This window comes from Pleurodeles waltl, chromosome 12 (assembly GCF_031143425.1).
Source record: "Pleurodeles waltl isolate 20211129_DDA chromosome 12, aPleWal1.hap1.20221129, whole genome shotgun sequence".
In the NCBI taxonomy this organism is placed as follows: Eukaryota; Metazoa; Chordata; class Amphibia; order Caudata; family Salamandridae; genus Pleurodeles; species Pleurodeles waltl.
The window spans coordinates 46,780,963-46,799,863 of NC_090451.1; the positions used below are offsets into that span (position 1 = coordinate 46,780,963).

Below are 18,901 nucleotides of genomic sequence, written 5' to 3' on the forward strand. Positions count from 1 at the left end.
TAGAGGGCTTTGAGAAGACTGTACATACTAAGATTAGTATGTAGAAGATCATTGTGTTAGAGGTTTGGCAATGTGCCTAGGATATACTGCCATTGAATATGATCTGAAAAGTGACTATTTTAAAGAGGAGGTGGTCATTTAGATACTGACAGGGCACTCTCCGCCCTATTTGGAGATCCCCGCCTGCCTGCAGGGTACTCTTTACTTTGACCATGTACTAAGCTCCGCTGCCTTTTGTCTACATTCGGACTAATGTAATACCATATACATACATACAAGGCAGTGGAGGATCCCTTCACAGCAATGCAGGTTTGACAGGTGGGAGCCGTGTTTCAATCACCCACTCAGCAAACTATTTTTTGTTTTGTTTTAGAGAAAATAAACTTCTAAGGAGGAAGTTTGTTTTCTGTAAAGATAAAAACATATAACTCAAATGCACATGGAGTTTGCAAGCTGGACACAGGCATTGAAGATCAGTTATGGCCGTCCTGCACTCAGTAGGATGGGGCATCCATCACTATCTAGTAATCTTGCAACTGATGAACAGCCGGGGTTGCTGTCAGTAGATCGTACTGAGGTTCCCCAGTGATAACGCAGTTGTTTCCCCACCTCTAAACGGGGCCGGGAAACTAAGGGTTTGGCAATGCAGGTGGACAGTTGCTTTACGGCATCCCCTCAATTATGCCAAATCCTAAATGTGGCCCTGAGTCATAAAAGCTGAGGGTGAAGAACACATGCTGGTCTTAGGTTCCTCATCATACATGACTTCAAGGACAAAAGGGGTCTATCTTTAAGAGGATATGGTCACTCGAGTGCTAGAAAGAATGCATCGTTATTTAAGGATTTTCTGAACTTGAAGTAATTTCAAAATTTCAGATGTAGTAGGGAATTCCAAAAGACCTCTATCTTGAAAGGTTCTATTGGATCTTGCTGGGTATGTAATCAAAAGACATCTGTTGCTACACCCGAAGCTACAGGTCGCTGAGCATGGATGAAAGATTTCAAGAGTTGTAGGGAGAGGTTTTTAAAGGTTGTGCTTTCTTTCATGTCAAGTTCCTGTGGAGGTTTCTTGGACAGTGCGCTGTGGTTGTGTTGCTCCAAGCCAAACAACAAGCAGGCTGCATAGTTTTAAACTCTTCAGATTTCAAATCTATGCATCATATGGAATCACTTTTTCCATCATCCAGCAGTAGTTGCTCCAGAAATGGGCTATCAAACCTAAATCCTCCAGTTTCAGGAAGAAATACTAAATGCACAGAGTTCAGTGGCTGAGCTTCCTCTACAAAAGTATAGTGTGGTGGAGAAATTTACATGGTGACTACTCCTCTAGATTTGGTATTTCCTCCACAAATCGGGCGGATTTTTCAAAGACACCAAATTTTAAATCAGACGTTTGGGTGGGGGAAAGCATTTAGACGGGTCATAAGCTGTTCAGGGAGGTCATAAGCTAGGGGAACTCTATGCTGTGAGGAGAGCCACCTCTACTGCAGCTCCCTTCATAACACTGAAAGTTTGCCAAGCAGGCTCCTTGTATAAAGGGTCCATTTGGCGAATGTTTGTTTTGGGTAAAAATCAGAAGTTTGTTTCCCAATTTAAAAAAACAAACAACAAATGGCCAGATGTGCAGGGAATTTTTCCTCAGCATGTGGGGGCATTTCTACACTTCACTTGCCTGTGCTCACCATGCAAAGCATGGCAGACACGGTCAGAAAAGGTACTGATTGTGACCCCACTCTCAGTGGTGCAGGATGACTGTCACTGTATCCTGGCAGCCGTTTGGCAGACCAGCAGCCAGCTTGGAGATTTACACTGGTGAAGTCAGCAGAGGCTCCTTGTTGTAAATACATCACTTCCTCCAACTCTACATAGAGTTGGAAAACTGTTTGTTAAGAAAGGCAGGGGCACTGCTGATAACCGGTGTGCTCTTATTCTGCCAAACTCTTAAAGAGGTTCTTGGTCTCTGGCCTACTAATCATGAGAGGCAAATGGTCTTTCACCGTAATCTAAATATTTTCGTCTATACCAGCAAAATCTGAATTGTCCGCTTCCGACTTACACTACTTAAATCAACTCTTTAAAAGACTGCACCGACCTCCATTGTTTTCAGGACCGGATGACCAACTTCATGCCTGTAATATCCCACGCCATTCACTGTCATGTTGATTGTCAGAGTTCCTCTCACTGGCTTCCCAAATGTATATCTGGAGCGGATTAAAAATGAAGACTGTCAACAAAGGGCCCCATCCGGAACAAACATTTGGTACCCATGCGAAACCACCCCCACCCCTCCTACGTGCTGGACTAATCACTTAAAATTCAATGTTCAACATGCTTTTTACAGGAGCCACACATTCCCATTAAAAACTAGTCTGATTTGACCCAATGCATGTCTTTGGGTGTGCAGAGGCATTCCTCAACAGGCATTGGTATATCTAGTAGAGTTTTTTTAACCAGTCAAAAGTTGGGTTGAGTTGATAAGTGTTGGAAGACAGTTTTTACAAATATGTATATTTAATAATGGTAGTTTAATGTGACTGAACAGTGAGGGCATGTGATTGAACTAACGTGTCTGAAATCCAGGTTACCCACTGAGAACGTGTAGCACACATTGGTAGGAACTTGAAGAAGCCCCTTCTTCTTAAGAGGATGCTACATTTGTAATGGGACAGTTAGAATATTCCTGAGCAAGGCATAACACTGGATGAGAGGCAGCAGCCACGACTCATTACTGCTACTGCCTTGATCGGGCACTACAAACACTTCTTGGCAGAGCTACCATACATGTACCTGACAGCATGAGCACTTCCCAGAATAGCTGCTGTACTCAGAATGAACCAGAACTAATACTTCTGAGCAGCATCGGTAGATTTTTTACAGGGATTTAGATGCAGTTCGTAGCAAGAATCTCCTATTTTAATTGGGACAATATCTGCACTTCTTAGAGGAGTGTTATGTTTTCCGAATCAGACGGTAGAGGCTTTTCTCAGTCGGACTGCCCTGACATGACAACTGTGACATGTCTGGTTATTTAGCAGAAAACAGCTGACAATCACATTTAAAAACATTTAACTGCATCATACTACTTTACCTTGCATGTACTGTAGCCTTTTCACAGGTGTTGATATCACGGATGAATGGAGGAGGGTTAATCATTAATTCAAACTTGGGTAAAACTACAATAAAGAGACAGAGATAAGATATATACTTGTTAAATTGTATTATTAGAATACCTGTGATGGATATGAGTGTATAGCACAAGCAGTGTTTGAGGCATTGGATGTCTGGAGCAGAGGGGACACTACAAATCTGCAAAATATAACTGTTAAATATAGTTGTGTGTCATCAGCAGATTGGTGAATTTTTATGTTGTTATCTGTAAGTAGAGTCCTAAGGGCCCAGCTAGTCATTATGATGGAAAACAGGATGGTGCCCTGGGGAACTCCGAAAGTGATCAGAATTTTCCGTGAGCTTGAGGTGTCAATGTGGACAATGGCAGCTAAATAGATAGAGGTAAAGCAATGAGGCACGTTCCTAGTGAATCACATTTGAGACTTTAGGGTGTGACTGAAGATAATTTAATTGACGGTGTTTGAGGCCAACTGAAAGGTTTAGGAAAAGGCAGGGGTCCTCTTTATTTGTGGTATATTTTATTTGGCTGTCAACATCCTTAATACAGAACAGAAGAATTAATAAAATTGCGGTCCTTGTGCACACATTAATCTACGCATTATTACACATTAATATACACATTATTATATTTAATCAATAACAACAAAGTATTGAGGACATAATATTGATCACTTGCTTGGCAGCATATATCAAATGCCATTTTTTCAGGCAAGACCAGTGAACTAATTTTGGCTATGCCCTCCGATAGTAAAACTCTACCTCGTCCCACAGGTCTACACCTTTTCCAGCTGCATCCATACAAGCTTTTTTCTGATGCTACTAGAAAGTGACTCGAAAGCAATAGGTCAGCACATTAAAAACCTCATGTGATAAATAATAACTTTTGAAATACATATACACACAACATCCACCTAAGTGTGATAAGTTAGCCTTTCACTGCAGATATATCAGCATTCAGATTTTATGAATCTGTTAGTTTTAATCTGCATTTAGTTAAGAATGTGCACATTAGGGTTCTGCACAGAAACATTTTGATTTCTAGTGCTTCTCTCCCAGAACAATCAAGAGAACATGTCTTCCATATTCCAGGACCATGCCTTACATCATGAACCCTGCCTGAATCCCTTCTTCCTAGAAACTAATAGCATGGCACAATTATTTGGCCCAGTCTTTCCCTCTGTGTTGCTAGTTTCAAAACAGTACCAGTCTCTAGTGAAAAGTATGCCCAACCATGTGATAGAGAAAAAAAAGAGAAACCAGTAATTGTCATTTTGAATCTTGAACATCTTCAAGTCCCACACAGTGTTCATAATTACTTCATCTACTAGTTGGGTCTAGAAGTGTTATTGTATAAAAACTTTTTTCTATGTTTGGTGGGTTCAACGTAGGCGGAGTCTGGAGATTATGTCAACCATAAGCCCACAATATCCCAGTATGTGGCCACCATATTAGATTGTTGTTTTTTTTTAAACAGAATTCCGGCACTGTGGAAGGCACGAGGGTCAAGGGTTGCATGTGTATGTACATGATCTTCAAGCTGCTATACCATCACTACCGCTAAGTAGCTGCTTTCTTCTGCAGCGTGAAGTGTCCCTTAGATTAACATGCTATGGATTTACTAAGTAGCGGTATCATTCCATCTGTGGTTTTGGGGTTAAAAAGTGGGCTTATGAGAATAGGTGTTTGAGAATTGACTGCCCTAGCACTATTATTTTGCGATTGTTAATATCAACACAATAATGGTTTGTGAAGGTGTGTTCCAGTGACCATGTGGCCGCTTTGGATATATCCTGTAAAGACAGGTTGGCTATGAAAGTGAGTGTTGCTCCTTTCTTTGTAGTAGAATATGCAGTGATTAGTCTATAACTTCTTATTGGCTAAGGCATAGCAGTGCTCAGTCATTTGCATGGTCCACCTTGTGTTCTTTCTTACTGCTGTGCTGAGCGCTTGTGTAGAGTGAGCTTTGAAAAACTGTGCAGCCCTTCTGACAGGTTTTGTTTCTTGTTATAATACATTATTGCTCTCCTTAGAGCTACTGTGTGAAGTGCCCTTTCAGCAGATTTTGCTGGGTTTTGTAATAAAACTGGTATTATATTAGTTTGGTTGATGTGAAAAGGTGAGCCCACCTTTAGTAGGAATGTTGAATTTGATCTCATAATGCCCTTTTCTTTGTAAATAGATATGAAAGGTTCCTGCATAGTGAGTGACTGTAATTCGTTTACTCTCCTGAGAAATATGTTTGCTACCAGGGATGCTGTTTTTAGTGTTACAAATTAAGTGAAGCTTTGTGCATGGGCTCAAAGGATGGCTTTGTAAGCCTTGCCAGGACCAGTTTTAGATTCCCCTGTGGTGGTGGAATAGTACAGAAGGAAGAGCCTCTTGCCACCTTTCATAAATCATTTGACTAAAGGAATAGTAAAGATCACTCTTGTGTCTGAACCTCTGATTTATGCTGCAATACTTGACATGTGCATTCTTAATGATGCATATTCTAGTTTGCAGTCCACCAGGTGTGTGAGATATCTTTACTGTCTCCTTAGGTAGCTGCGTAAGTAGATTTTCATTTTCACACCATATAAGATACCTCTTCCACTTTAAAGCATACCAGTTCCCAGTAGAAGATCTACGTGCCACCCTAATAATTTAAAAACTTTTTTTACAGCATGGATTCCGGTGGAATATGTCTTCCCCTGTGTTGTTGGTGTATCCTTCTATATTGGAATCCTGACAAAATTTCTCTGAGCTCTCTGTACTACGTAAGAGTACCGTGGTTGATGTAGCCATCTTGGGGCACTAGGATGAGACCTCATGTTGGATGCCTTGAACTTCTGTATAACTAGAGAGATAAGGGTTAAAGGAAGAACAGCATAGGCAAACCTCCCATACCAGCTTTTCAACAGTGCATTCCCCAGTGACAGTAGATGGTTACTCCTGGATGTGAAGGACTGACATTTTGTTTTTGCTGTTGTCAACAGGTCAACCAGTGGTATCCCATTGTTGAAACATTTGGTCTACCAGCTCTTGTTCTAGTTACCTCTCATGGGAAACAATAACCCATAACCGAGCTGAGCTTACCTGCCTGAGTGTTTTCCACTCCTGACACGTGGTGTATCATTAGCTGGTGTATCATTAGCTGTATGTGTTTTGCTATTGACCACTTGCAGATGGACTGAGGTAGTCAGGACAATGAAAAGGAAACCCCTCTCCCTTCTTATTTTAAGAATTTGGACTCTTTTCCCTTGGGTCTGACCCTAAAAAGCTTTTATTGCAAGGAAAATGATCTTTAACTCTAGGTAACTGATATGCTTGTTAGTCTCCTGTCTGGACTGCAGCCGTCTTACTTTCAGCTGTCTCATGTGTGCCTCCAATTCCACCTGTAATGGATCTATTATGATGGTCTGTGGTTGAGGTAAATGGAAAGGTTGTCCTTTCATCATGTTTTCTGTGGTCCACTATTTTATCTCTTTGCAGACCTTCTCTCTCTGCAAGTTTTCCTTTTCCTCATGATCTCTGACTGTTAAACCATTCTTGAACAAGTTTCATGTGGAACCTTATGTTTGGGATCAATTGGATGCACAAGGCCATCATACCCACTAGTTTTATCCCTGTTCTTACGATCAGAGATTAAGATCAGTACTAACCGTGAGTTTTACCTTGCAATGCCTGTACTCTCCTCATATTTGTGTATGCTTTTACTTTTAGAGTATCTAGCTCTGCCCCAGGAAGGTTTTCCTCTCCCTGGAGAAGGGATGATTGTTTCCAAATTATTGAAAATACGAAATTGGTGGAGAAGATGAACAGACTTTAACAGGCCGTTCTCGCATTGCTTGAATATGCCGTCTCTTACCAGAGTCATTTAAGTAGGGATACACATAAATAGACCATTTTCTGAAATGTGCTGCCACCACGGCCAATGTTTTGGTAAACACCCTTAGTCAGACTTTATGGCAAAGGGTAACACTTTGAACTGATATTGCAGCCCTTTAAACACAAACCTGAAGTAGTTCATTTGTGGGGGATAAATGGGGAAGTTAAAGTATGCATCTTTTAAGTCTACAGTTGCCAGATAGTCCTTTTCATACAACAGAGGGATCACCTCCTGCAAAGTTGTCGTCTGGAACCTTTGTATCTTGACAAACCAGTTGACAAAACTTTAGGTCCAGTATCAGCTGATGGGTTAGGTCTTTAGAGCCAGAACATACACTGAATACACCTTTGTGTTTTTGTCCCTTTTGGAGTACAATTTTGATTACTTCCTTTTCTAATAGTTCTTGCATCTCTCTTTCCAGTACCCCCTCTTGTTCCTTTTTGGTATATGTTTAGTTTTTGGGAATGTTGTGGGAGGTTTTGTTATGAACTCTACACAGTGCGCAGGTTTTATTAAGTTTAGGCCTGGATTTAGAGCTTGGTGGTGAGCATACTCTGTCACAACGGGAAAGGAGTACTCTCTCTGCCAAACTCATTTAGAGTCAGGCAGACCTTCAGTATGCCAGCGACTGAGACTGCTCCGCCGGCCAATGAAGGGCCGTCAAAGGTTAGACCATTTGACCACTTTCCCGATATAAAGTTTGCTGCCCAATTCCTAGTGTTCATTGTCTGTCACTAGTAGGTAAAACCTGGTGAAGAGGAGCAGTAAAAACTGCAAAATGGCACCCATATCAGGGGGAGACAACTTCCCTTGAGCTGGGGTAATAATTCTTCATTAAATGATCAAAAACAGTGTCCTGCTTGGCAATTTTGTTTTTGAACATTAAAAAAAAACAGATTAAAAAATGTAACAAATTGTACCGTCATGTTGACAGAGCTGCACAGCACACTTACAATGCATTGGCAGAAGCCACCGTGGTGGCAATTCCTGCCAATGTAAGAGATGTCTGATGGGATAGCGGACATCTCTAGATTCTGAATAGTCATAAAGAACCATTTAAGAAACCGGGTTGATTTCACCAGAGTCCAAGCCCTTTTGTGTATTCGCTAATGAAACACCTACTTAGGAGCACAGAAATAGGGCATACTCAGGTTTCAGCAAAATCCAGCATTTAGGTGATGCCTCAGCCTAAAGCACAGGTCTTCAGGCTATGGGGCACTTCCCAAAGGGGGTCCATGGCTGCATTCCGAGGGAGGCACAAATGTCTCAGAAAAGTACATGTAAACAGAGATGGCTTGGAAGCATTTATTACATACTGGGCACATTCCCAAACTGTGTTCAATAAAATGCAGTGGTTAATATGCATTAAAACAGTATAGAAAATTGAGATCCTGACTGACAAAGTGGTCAGTTAGTTTGGAGACAGGGTCAAAGACATGATTAAAAGGAACAAAATATTCTGTAATTATTTTGTTATTTGTTCACTTTCAGGTAGCTGCATATAAAATAATACACACACCTTAGATGAAAATTAAATGCAAGTTAAACTAACCAGTGGGAAATGCACTCTTTTACGTTATGAAACCTCAGCTGATTAATATAATTACTGAAGATGTTTGTGTGTGTGACCAGAGAGTCACAGATTTGAATCCTGGTTGGTGCAGTGGGGAATAGTGACTTGTGTATTGATATGCTATTGGGTTCCAGCCTGTGACAGGAAGCTCTGTGAATTTGTCATTATTTTAACATTGTATTACACACTGTATAAGGAAGGGTGCAGCAAAATGATTTTGTGTTTAGCATAAAACAAGTGCTTTGAAAGTATATATTGAGTAATATCTAATCAGACTGTACCTAGAACCAACATTTTTGTAAGTGTCCATTAAAAGGTATAATTACAAAACTCAGATAATAACACCCTTAAATTACCTCTCAAAGAGAATAAATCTTTGTCATAATGAAGCTTCAAGCAACTCAGCCAATGAAAACACATACTGGCACCCAAGAAGCCTTTACAATTGGTGATTAGCCAACTGCACACAATCACATTTCATTCAGGCAGCAGGCACCCTGGTGAGAATGTCAGTCTCTTTAGGTAGCTCTCTGTCCCTTCATAGACTTCACAGATAAAGAGTTCTGTTAACCCACCCCTTCTCTTTCAGCCAGAGGCGCATCAATGTCCACATTAATCATTCAGGGATGGATGTTTTTAACAAAAAGTATGGGTACTGTTTTTGTAAAATTTAAAAAGCTAAGGCACAGTCGTTTGCATATATCCCATCGACTTTGACCTCTGTTTACATGCAGATGTTCCTTAGTAGCAATACCATGTTTCTCTACAGTGCCCAAGCATCATCTGGATGAGTTGTGGGTCTTTTCTTCATTTAACACAAAAGAGGCAGGCAGCCTGCTTTGGACCTAAGTGTAGGAGGCTGGCCTGGCTTGTAGTGGGTACCAGAGGTACTTACACATTGTGCCAGGTCCAGTTATCCCTTATTAGTGTAGAAGAGGTGTTTCTAGCAGCTAAGGCTGATAGAAGGTAGCTATGGCAAAGCAGCTTAGGCTGAACTAGGAGACATGTAAAGCTCCTACTATACCACTGGTGTCATCTGCAAAATATAATTAAAAAACACAATACACAGATATACTAAAAATAAAGGTACTTTATTTTTATGACAATATGCCAAAAGTATCTCAGTGAGTACCCTCAGTATGAGGATGACAAATATACACAAGATATATGTACCAAAATTATGCAGTAATAGCAAAAGGAAGTAATGCAAGCAGTGTAAAGTTACAATAGACTGCAATAAGAGCACATAGGTATAGGGGCAACACAAACCATATACTCCAAAAGTGGAATGCGAACCACGAATGGACCCCAAACCTATGTGAGCTTGTAGAGGGTCGCTGGGACTATAAGAAAACAGTGAGGGTTAGAAAAATAGCCCACCCCAAGACCCTGTAAGGTAGGTGTAAAGAGCACCTACAACGCCCAGAGAGCGCAGAAGTCGTGATAAGGGGATTCTGCAAGGAAAACCAACACCAGCAATGCAACAACAATGGATTTCCAGACCTGAGTACCTGTAAGACAAGGGGACCAAGTCCAAGAGTCGCGACAGTGTAGAGAGTGGGCAGGAGCCCAGGAAATGCCAGCTGAGGGTGCAAGGAAGCTGCCACTGGATGGAAGAAGCTTGGTGTTTTGCAAGAACGAAGAGGACTAGGAACTTCCCCTTTGGAGGATGGATGTCCCACGTCGTGAAGAAGCTTGCAGAGGTGTTCCCACGCAGAACGACTGCAAACAAGCCTTGCTAGCTGCAAGGGTCGCGGTTACGGTTTTTTGATGCTGCTGTGGCCCAGGAGGGACCAGGATGTCACCACTTGGATGAGGAGACAGAGGGGGCGCCCAGCAAGTCAGGGAGCCCTCACAGAAGCAGGCAGCACCCGCAGACGTACCGGAACAGGCACTTAGAAGAGGAGTGAACCGGAGTCCACACGAAGTCACAAAAGGGAGTCCCACGATGCCGGAGGACAACTCAGAAGGTTGTGCACTGCAGGTTAGAGTGTCGGGGACCCAGGCTTGGCTGTGCACGAAGGAAATCCTGGAAGAGTGCACAGGAGCCGGAGCAGCTGTAAATCATGCGGTACCCAGCAATGCAGTCTAGCGTGGGGAGGCAAGGACTTACCTCCACCAAACTTGGACTGAAGAGTCACTGGACTGTGGGAGTCACTTGGACAGAGTTGCTGAGTTCCAGGGACCACGCTCGTCGTGCTGAGAGGGGACCCAGAGGACCGGTGATGCAGTCTTTTGTTGCCTGCGGTTGCAGGGGGGAGATTCAGTTGACCCACAGGAGATTTCTTCAGAGCTCCTGGTGCAGAAAGGAGGCAGGCTACCCCCAGAGCATGCACCACCAGGAAACAGTCGAGAAAGGCGGCAGGATGAAGCGATACAAGGTTGTAGTAGTCGTCTTTGCTACTTTGTTGCGGTTTTGCAGGCATCCTGAGCAGTCAGCGGTCGATCCTTTGGCAGAAGGTGAAGAGGGAAATGCAGAGGAACTCTGGTGAGCTCTTGCATTCGGTATCTGAAGAATTCCCCAAAGCAGAGACCCTAAATAGCCAGAAAAGGAGGTTTGGCTACCTAGGAAGGAGGATTGGCTACTAAGAGAGGTAAGAGCCTATCAGAAGGAGTCTCGGACGTCACCTGCTGGCACTGGCCACTCAGAGCAGTCCAGTGTGCCAGCAACACCTCTGTTTCCAAGATGGCAGAGGTCTGGGGCACACTGGAGGAGCTCGTGCAGGTCAGGGGAGTGGTCACTCCCTTTCCTTTGTCCAGTTTCGTGCCAGAGCAGGGCTGGGGGATCCCTAAACCGGTGTAGACTGGCTTATGCAAAGATGGGCAGCATCTGTGCCCATCAAAGCATTTCCAGAGGCTGGGGGAGACTACTCCTCCCCAGCCATCACACCTATTTCCAAAGGGAGGGGGTGTCACACCCTCTCTCAGAGGAAATCCTTTGTTCTGTCTTCCTGGGCCAGGGCTGTCTGGACCCCAGGAGGGCAGAAACCTGTCTGAGGGGTTGGCAGCAGCAGCAGCTGCAGTGGAGACCCCGGAAAGGCAGTTTGGCAGTACCCGGGTTCTGTGCTAGAGACCCGGGGGATCATGGAATTGTCTCCCCAATGCCAGAATGGCATTGGGGTGACAATTCCATGATCTTAGACATGTTACATGGCCATGTTCGGAGTTACCATTGTGACGCTATACATAGGTAGTGACCTATGTATAGTGCACGCGTGTAATGGTGTCCCCGCACTCACAAAGTCCGGGGAATTTGCCCTGAACAATGTGGGGGCACCTTGGCTAGTGCCAGGGTGCCCACACACTAAGTAACTTTGCACCCAACCTTCACCAGGTGAAGGTTAGACATATAGGTGACTTATAAGTTACTTAAGTGCAGTGGTAAATGGCTGTGAAATAAAGTGGACGTTATTTCACTCAGGCTGCACTGGCAGGCCTGTGTAAGAATTGTCAGATCTCCCTATGGGTGGCAAAAGAAATGCTGCAGCCCATAGGGATCTCCAGGAACCCCAATACCCTGGGTACCTCAGTACCATATACTAGGGAATTATATGGGTGCTCCAGTATGCCAATGTGAATTGGTGAAATTGGTCACTAGCCTGTTAGTGACAATTTGTAAAGCAGAGAGAGCATAACCACTGAGGTTCTGGTTAGCAGAGCCTCAGTGAGACAGTTAGTCATGACACAAGGAACACATACAGGGCACACGTATGAGCACTAGGGCCCTGGCTGGCATGGTCCCAGTGACACAGACTAAAACAACATATATACAGTGAAATATGGGGGTAACATGCCAGTCAAGATGGTACTTTCCTACACAAAGGCATAGGAGTTATGTTACAGTGGATTGTGCACAAGAGACAGCCTATGGGCATTGTTGGTGCTGCAGGTGCAGTAGCTCTGGGACCCAGCAGTATAAGGAGTCAACCAAACCCAAATGATAGCTGTGTTACTATCCTTCCTTGCTTACATTAGGACCCACTACACCCTTGCAGTGTCAAATTTGCCTTGGGCCTGTGAGCAATGGTCCAAGGGAAGTGACTAAAAACTAAAACAGTTTGGTAGGTGTGCAAAATATTTTGGGCTCAATTTCTTTTTTCCTTAAAAACATTCAGTAACAATTAGATTTAGCTGGCTAGGAGAAAAAAATATATATGGCAGATAACAAGCTTTTCCAATCTTTGTCCTTTCTAGCAGAATCTAAAGAATATATGTTGATGAAACTCTTGTTGCCAGTTTTAGCAGCAAGGTCAATAATTGTCCAAGGCTGGCTGATCAGTGCTCTCCATGCCCTATGTGAGTTGTATGCCTTAAAGTCCTATTTTACCAAAAGTATAGATAAACATTTGTGATAGAATTATAGATGTTGTGTCTACTGTGGTTTGATTGCTTCTTTTTATAACCCCGCTTCTTGACCCCAATGTTACTTACCATATTTCTGTACCTCAAAAGATTTGTTGTAGGTCTGACCCTGCGCTTCAGCAAATATAAACCATTCTCCAAAGACAGGCTGATCAGACAAGGGAAAACTCATATTCACTATGCCTGGAAGACAGAAAATATTTTAATTCTTGCTTCAAACATTATACATTTTCTGGAAAAAGTAAATCTCTCCCAAACCTCAACTACGTCATCATTTTTAATTTTCCCCCAAAACTTTTTTAGCCACTTTGCGTTATGTTTTAAAACATCTTTTTGAGGTCCTTTTTCCATCTCGGATTGATAAATAAAAGGAAAAAAAAACACCCAGTCATTTTTTAGGTTCATGCATGTATGGTAAAAGCATATATACAGCGTGATCATTCCAATGTTTGTTTAATAGCCATGCTGTACAGCAGTCGCTATCCTATACAGCATGGCTAAAGAAGATTGGCAAAGCTAATAGGTCTAACAGACAAGACCTACTGCCTTTGTCAATGTTTGCTTAAATTGATAGTTCCTCCAGCATACCAAGGTAACGAGTCAAATAGCCAAGTAAAAAGCATTAACACTCACCACAGCAGAAGGGCTTCAGATCACTCCACTGGATCATCCTGGAGCCATGAGGGTCCTGGAAATCAGTTTGGCAACAGTATTTAATATTACAAGTGGTTCAAAGGATATCATTTCCACCAGGTTTTCTCATAAGACATGACTGCCAAATCTCTGCCATGATATGACAAGCATATTCTTTAATAGTGCCTGTAGGAATCTGGCTCTGTATATACTATATCAAAATGAGATACTGTGTGCACAGAGTCCAGGGGTTCCCCAGAGGCTTGACAGAGGCTGAAATAAATAATACTTATGCTCTATTTGTGGTAGTGTGGTCGAGCAGTTAGGCTTATCAAAGGGTAGTGTTAAGCATTTGTTGTACATACACCAGCAATACAAGAAACACAAACTCAATGACTTAACTCCAGACCAATAGGATTTTATATAGAAAAATATGTTTTGTTAATTTATTTCTAGAACCACAAGATTCGGTTTGCAGGTAAGTACATAAATAAAAGGTACTTTGCATATATATGATCAGGACTATGAATAGAATCAACAATGTATACAGTTTTTCTTAAAATGGCAAAAAGCTATTTTAAAAATGGACACTGCATTATTCAACAGTTCCTGGGGGAAGAGAAAATAGTACAGCTTTGCAGGTAATTTACAACTTACAGTTCTTACTCCAGGGTTTAGGTAGTCCGTCGTTGGGGGTTCAAGTTAACCCCAAACACCAACCACCAGCAACACGGGCCCGGTTGGGTGCAGAGGTCAGAGAGGCACCAAATTAACTTGGGCTCCTATGGAGACAGGAGGAACTCAGAAATTGGTCTGCTGGCAGGTAAGTACCCGTGGTTTCAGAGGGCAGACCGGGGGGTTCAAGAGAGCACTGGAGGGGCTCCAAGTAGGCACCAAACACGCACCCTCAGCGGCACTAGGGCGGTCGGGTGCAGGGTGGCAAAAGGGCATCGGGTCTTCAATGCAACTCTATGAGGGGACCCCAGGGATCACTCTGAGGCTTCAGGTGGGGTCCGGGGGGGGGGGGGCTCTCGGGCAAACCACAGGCTGGACAGGGAGGAGGGCCACCTGCTGGTAGATGCTGCACCAGGGCTCGGTTTCTCCAAGGCCTGGGGACAGTGGATGCAGTGGCTCTTCAGGTGTTGGTTATCTTCGTTTGGAGCTTGCAGTCAGGGGGTCCTCGGGATTCCCTCTGCAGGCATCATCATAGAGGGGTCAACCCAGCCTGGGCTCTTGCTCACAATCGCCTGGGGACTCTCTCTTGCTTGATGGACCATCTGGACACGGCCCGTGGGTGTTGAGTGCCCAGGGGTCCAGACTGACGCATATGGAGTGAGTCCTTAGTTGTAGGTTTCTTCAGACAGAGCAGCTGTCCTCAGGATTTCTTGGTCCTTTTGGGTGCCGGGCAGGGGTTGATGGGCCCGCTGGATGCGTCGCTGGTCTTTTTGCAGGTTTTCTGAAGCAGGAGACAGGCCAGTAGGGCTGGGGCCAATGCAGTTGTCGTCTTCCTTCTTCTCTGCTGGGGATTCAGCTTAGCAATCCTTCTTTTTGTAGGTCGCCAGGAATTTGGTGAGCTGGGTTCAGGGAGGCCCTTAAATCCTAGATTTAGGGGCATGCTAGGGGTCAGAGGGCAGTTGTCAATGGTTACTGTCCCTGAGGGTGGCTACACCCTAAGTGTACCCAATCCCTTTGAGGAGGGGGGCACATTCTTATCCCTATCGGTCCCTGTCCTCCAAATCAAGATGGAGGATTCTGCAGGGAGGGGGCCACCTCAGCTCTGGACACCTTAGGGGTGGTCCTGGCTGGGGTGGTCACTCCTCCCTGTTATCCCTAATTTTGCCGCTGGACTTGCCGCCAAAAGTGGGGCTTTGTCCAGGGGGCAGGCATCTCCACTAACTGGAGTGCCCTGGGGCACTGTAACCCAGGGCTTGAGCCTTTGACACTTACCACCAAGTGTTACAGTTCCTGCAGGGGGAGGTGTGAAGCACCTCCACCCAGGACAGGCTTTTTTTCTGACCACAGAGTGCACAAAGGAACCCCATGTAGTCAGAAACCTGTCTGAAAGTGGCAAGCTGGCACAGACCGGTCAGTCCTACACTAGCAGTTGGGCTAACATACAGGGGGCATCTCTAAGATGCCCTCTGTGTGCAGTTTTCAATAAATCCCACACTGGCATCAGTGTGGGTTTATTGTGCTGAGACGTTTGATACCAAACTTCCCAGTATTCAGTGAAGCCATTATGGTGCTGTGGAGTTCGAAATGACAAACTCACAGACCATATACTTAATATGGCTACACTGCACTTACAATGTCTAAGAATGGACTTAGACACTGTAGGGGCATATTGCTCATGCAGCTATGCCCTCACCCGTGGTATAGTGCACCCTAATTAGGGCTGTAAGGCCTACTAGAGAGGTGACTTACCTATGCCACAGGCAGTGGTTTGTGGGCATGGCACCCTGAGATGGGTGCCATGTAGACGTTTGTCTTTTTTCTCCCCACCAGAACACACAAGCTGCAAGGTAGTGTGCATGTGCTGAGTGAGGGGTCCCCTAGGGTGGCATAATACATGCTAAAGCCCTTAGAGATCTTCCCTGGCCACAGGGCCCTTGGTACCATGGGTACCTTTTACAAGGGACTTAACTGTGTGCCAGGGCTGTGCCAATTGTGGAAACAAAGGTACCGTTTCAGGGAAAGAACACTAGTGCTGGGGCCTGGTTAGCAGGGTTCCAGCACACTTTCAATCAAAGTTGGCATCAACACTAGGCAAAAAGTGAGGGGTAACCATGCAAACAGTGGCACTTTCCTACAGTGCCCATGCCCCTTAGGACATCATCAAACTTACTTTACCCTCCAGACCTTCAGAGCATGAGGCAGTGCCTTCACAGCAACCATATATTAATCAGAATTGGCTATTTGGTTCTGCCAAAGCTGGTTTCTGTGAGGATAAGGGCAGAGGCAGGTAACTGTTAAAATGAACTATACAATATTTGAAAAATAACATAATTGAGTCAGAACACTGCTCAGTCTACGAGCAATCCTTGACACTAACAATACTGTCCTCCTGCACAGGTTATACAATCTTGACCTCAGACATTTAAATAAAAGGGGCTTAATTCCTTTCTAACAGGAAGTTTGAGTTGGTACCATGCATCCATTTCACCCACATGGGATTTCACTTGTTTTTTCTCTGTCTACCTTAATTGATTGCAGTACTTACATTTGCTCTCAGCAATTTGATTGTCTCCTTTAGCATGAATTCACTTATAATTATGCCCACTAACCTTAGCGGTTAATGATAAATTTATCATCATATCCAACAAAACTCAGAATATTTACCCCCTTCTTTCTGGCTATTTGTAACTGAGTTAGCCAAAACAGTATGAAAGTGAACCCTAAAGGATAGGAAGCAGGGTGGTGAGAAGACCAGCGTCTTGTTAGCTTACAGACAAATGCCCCTCTTAGTTTCATATCTTGCCTTCATAAGAACAGCCATCATACATTTCCAATGTATTATGGATTCAGTTCTTGAATTTGTGGGTTTTGTCACCAGTGAATCTGTTGGTTGTCAAATAAATTTGATACACTATCTACAATGCTAATAATCTCTATTGAATTGTACAAATGAATGTTGACATCAATAATATTGACCTACAACATAATGTTGATGGTAAAGTATAGGTTATCAAATAGCGCTATTTGTATAACTAAAACACCAAAATTTTGGATCCAAGATCTCGTAATACAAAAGTATCTAAATTAAAAAAATCATCTCAAACAAAAGTATAGGTTACAACAATAAAGCCTTTTGAAATTAACATTAAAATTAACAAAAATATTGAAAACCAAACCATAGTTTACAAAATATTGTTAATGTAATTTGGAAATAGTGTGTATATATAAAAATAACAATTTTTTTTTAAATTGTAGCTTCTTAGAAATATTTTATTTTAAATTTATCTTGTAGTTGTGTATTGAATATATGTTTTAAAATAAAATTATTTGAAAAATAGTTTAGATTTTTTTTTACATTATAGAAAATAATTTACAAAAAAATAGAACTTATTCTTTTAAATAAAATAAGTAAAACTAAATATGCTTACAAATATTTTCAACATTTTAAAAGTATAAAAAAAATTAAATACAATTTAACCTTTGATAAATTAGCATATATCTGGGGGATAGGTATCATATTTACCATTCTTTGATTTTCACATTAGCGATGAAGTAAGTACTGTTGCCATGGTAGAGTACTTTATTCCCACCATGGCGAGGGTGTTCCTCCACCAGATTTAGAGATGACCACCAGCCCAGCATTTACAGAAACCGCTATCAGATGTTCCTGTAAATGCTTTGAAAGTTTGATAGACGGCTCCGTCAACATGACGGAGCCATACATCAAACTTTCAACTTTTTTTTTTTCCAAAAGAAAATCCCAAAGCAAGATTATGGCGGTCATTCTGACCGCGGCGGTCGGCGGTCACCGCCCGCCAAGCGGTTCCCGCCGAAAGACCGCTCCGCGGTCAAAAGACCGCAGCGGCCATTCCGGCTTTCCCGCGGGGCCGGCGGGCGACCGCCAGAAGACCGCCAGCCGGCCCAGTGGAACAGCCCCTTCAACAATGAAGCCGGCTCGGAATGGAGCCGGCGGAGTTGAAGGGGTGCGACGGGTGCAGTGGCACCCGTCGCGATTTTCACTGTCTGCTAAGCAGACAGTGAAAATCTCTGTGGGGCCCTGTTAGGGGGCCCCTGCACTGCCCATGCCAGTGGCATGGGCAGTGCAGGGGCCCCCAGGGGCCCCACGGCACCCGTTCCCGCCATCCTGGTTCTGGCAGTGGACACCGCCAGAAACAGGCTGGCGGGAAGGGGGTCGGAATCCCCATGGCGGTGCTGCAAGCAGCGCCACCATGGCGGGTTCCCTGGGCCAGCGGGAAACCGGCGGGAAACCGCCGGCTCCCCTTTTCCGACCGCAGCTTTACCGCCGCGGTCAGAATCGCCCAGGAAGCACCGCCAGCCTGTTGGCGGTGCTTCCGCCGCACTCCGCCATGGCGGTCATGGACCGCCAAGGTCAGAATGACCCCCTATGTTTTTGAAAATAAAGCAACAACCCCCCCCCCCTCTCCCTAAGAATTTTCTCCCATGGAGCGAGGGTCCTTTGCAATTTTCACTGCCCTTTACTACTGGGTTTTACCTGCTTGTGACAGTCAGTCAAACCTGGCAATGTGTTCACTCACACTAAATAGGGTGGGAGGACACAGAGCCAAACCTCCCAAGGCCCTTACGTCAGAGGCGAACCTCAGAGGCTCCTGCTGCCTTTTGTTATACTGCCTCAGGACACT

The 18,901-nt window shown here is 43.9% G+C and overlaps 1 protein-coding gene across 2 annotated transcripts in view; it reads right to left on the minus strand.

The window, feature by feature from the left end:
- Window positions 1–18,901, minus strand: part of CPAMD8 (C3 and PZP like alpha-2-macroglobulin domain containing 8) — a 1,104,327-nt gene that overhangs the window by 925,207 nt on the left and 160,219 nt on the right. For both annotated transcript variants that reach the window (XM_069217904.1, XM_069217903.1), the window contains exons 7-10: window positions 13,566–13,620; window positions 13,002–13,115; window positions 3,089–3,173; window positions 2,093–2,201 (exon numbers count right to left, since the gene is read on the minus strand). In XM_069217904.1, the coding sequence (XP_069074005.1) occupies window positions 2,093–2,201; window positions 3,089–3,173; window positions 13,002–13,115; window positions 13,566–13,620 (363 nt within the window). The remainder of the gene's footprint in view (window positions 1–2,092; window positions 2,202–3,088; window positions 3,174–13,001; window positions 13,116–13,565; window positions 13,621–18,901) is intronic.